The sequence below is a fragment of the Oncorhynchus mykiss genome, chromosome 9 (assembly GCF_013265735.2).
Source record: "Oncorhynchus mykiss isolate Arlee chromosome 9, USDA_OmykA_1.1, whole genome shotgun sequence".
Lineage (NCBI taxonomy): Eukaryota > Metazoa > Chordata > Actinopteri > Salmoniformes > Salmonidae > Oncorhynchus > Oncorhynchus mykiss.
Window position 1 is genome coordinate 76,547,205 of NC_048573.1, and position 2,500 is coordinate 76,549,704.

The 2,500-nt window shown below is 45.4% G+C and overlaps 1 protein-coding gene across 1 annotated transcript in view; it reads left to right on the forward strand.

The window, feature by feature from the left end:
* Positions 1 to 2,500, forward strand: part of fgd1 (FYVE, RhoGEF and PH domain containing 1) — a 109,128-nt gene that overhangs the window by 100,204 nt on the left and 6,424 nt on the right. The window contains exons 14-15 of the mRNA XM_036989079.1: positions 460 to 588; positions 1,164 to 1,322. Of these exons, the coding sequence (XP_036844974.1) occupies positions 460 to 588; positions 1,164 to 1,322 (288 nt within the window). The remainder of the gene's footprint in view (positions 1 to 459; positions 589 to 1,163; positions 1,323 to 2,500) is intronic.

The window sequence follows — 2,500 nt, forward strand, 5'->3', positions numbered from 1 at the left end:
TTCCACCTTGTTCTCTTAACACTATGACATGTCTGCCTTTCAGCTTCTGTGGCTGAAATGCCTTCCTCTGTGAGATCCTATCGCTGTCTCTTCTCTCCCTCTCTCTCTCTGTCTCTCTCTCTCACGCTTCTCTCCTTCTGTCACTCATTCCCTCTCTCATACATCTCTCCTCTCACTCATTCCCTCTCTCATACGTCTCTCCTTCTCTCACTCATTCACTCATTCCCTCTCTCATACGTCTCTCCTTCTCTCACTCATTCCCTCATTCCCTCTCTCATACGTCTCTCCTTCTCTCACTCATTCCCTCTCTCATACGTCTCTCCTTCTCTCACTCATTCACTCATTCCCTCTCTCATACGTCTCTCCTTCTCTCACTCATTCCCTCGCTCACACTTCTCTCACTCATTCCCTCTCTCTCTCTCTCTCTCTGTCTCTCTTCCAATCTACTTTCTCTCTCAGAATTGTTCCGAGCTGGGGAAGCGTGCCCCCACTCCGATCCGTGAGAAGGAGGTGACTCTGTGTATGAAGTGCCAGGAGCCGTTCAACTCCATCACCAAGAGACGTCACCACTGCAAGGCCTGTGGACACGTACGTTTCCAATCAAGTCATGATGTCATGTACAAGTGACCTGATTATGTCAGTCAGTCGCTCTACTCCTGAAGACACGACTCAATATTAAAAACTCTTGATTTAAAAAAGTTTTCATATATATATAAAATTAAGATGAACATGTTGATCACTATTGAGTGAGAGTTTTGGGTTTTGGGCTGTACCTTGACTCTCATTGGTTAAAATGTTGTCTCCCTCCCCCCCTCCCCCAACAAGCGAACTCCTTCCATGTCTCCAGTCAACTGCTGAGAAATTAGGGTTGAGTCTTTTGCTCAATACTCAATAAAGAGTTTTAAAAATATGGTCAAATCAAGAGTTTTTTTTAATTGAGTGAGTTGTTCCTATTTGTTCTGATATTGAAGAGGATGCAGCTAATTTTCCATCAATGGCCTGTCGTCAGTGAACTGCTTCTTGTCTCCTACACCTGAGCTCTCTGTGTATCCCAGGTGTAATACATGTTAACAGCATTATGGAGGTATACCTCCTCTCTCTGTGTATCCCAGGTGTAATACATGTTAATATGGAGGTACACCTCCTCTCTCTGTGTATCCCAGGTGGTGTGTGGAAAGTGTTCAGAGTTCAGGGCCCGTCTGCTCTACGACAACAACAGGGCTAACAGGGTGTGCATCGACTGCTACACAACCCTAGTGGGGGTTCCCCCCTCCCCCGCCAGCCTGACCTGCAGCATAAACAGACGACGGTCAATACTAGAGGTACATAACAGGATCCTGACTGCCGTAGAAAAAGGGATGCTTCTGGATTTGATCTACTTCCACCGGGTCAGATGAACTTGTGGATACCATTTTCATGTATCTTTGTCCAGTATGAAGAAAGTTAGAGGGAGTTTTGCGACCCAATGCTAACTAGCGACCCAATGCTAACTAGCGACCCAATGCTAACTAGCGACCCAATGCTAATTAGCGACCCAATGCTAACTAGCGACCCAATGCTAACTAGCGACCCAATGCTAACTAGCGACCCAATGCTAACTAGCGTTAGTACAAAGACTGTAAGTCGATGGGATCAGCTAGCAGGTGATAATAGAGGTTAAATACATATTTATACATCAGATACTTAAATGGCGGCGGAGAAGAAGGCAGACGTTTTACTGGCCCCCAACCAATTGTGTTTTTCATCTGTTTATTTGCGTTGTTTGTAACTTATTTTTTTGCTTATTTTGTACATAATGTTGCCGCTACCGTCTCTTATGACCGAAAATAACTTCTGGACATCAGGACTGTGATGACTCACCACGGACTGGCAGAATCCTTTTTCCTTTACTGAGTCTTGACGAGGCCGACGCGAACGATATACAGCTTTCTCAGGAACAGGCCCAGATCCCCGTGATTTGCGTGAAGATTAGGCTGAGAAAAAGGGGCCAGAAGGCGGGCTGTCTTCTGAGAATTCGTAGGCGATCGTAGGCAAATTCGTAGACTTCTTTCCATTCTGCTAGCAAACTTGCAATCTTTGGAGAATAAAATTGATGACCTACACGGAAGATTAAACTACCAACGGGACATTCAAAACTGTAATATCTTATGCTTCACGGAGTCGTGGCTGAACGACGACACTATCAACATACAGCTGGCTGGTTATACGCTGTATCAGCAGGATAGAACAGAGGCGTCTGGTAAGACAAGTGGGAGGACTATGTATTTTTGTAAATAACAGCTGGTGCACTATCTAAGGAAGTCTCGAGGTTTTGCTCGCCTGAGGTAGAGTATCTCATGATAAGCTGTAGACCACACTATCTACCTAGAGAGTTTTCTGTATTTTTCGTAGCTGTTTACATACCACCACAGTCAGAGGCCGGCACTAAGACAGTATTGAATGAGCTGTATTCCGCCATAAGCAAACAGGAAAACGCTCACCCAGAGGCGACGCTCCTAGT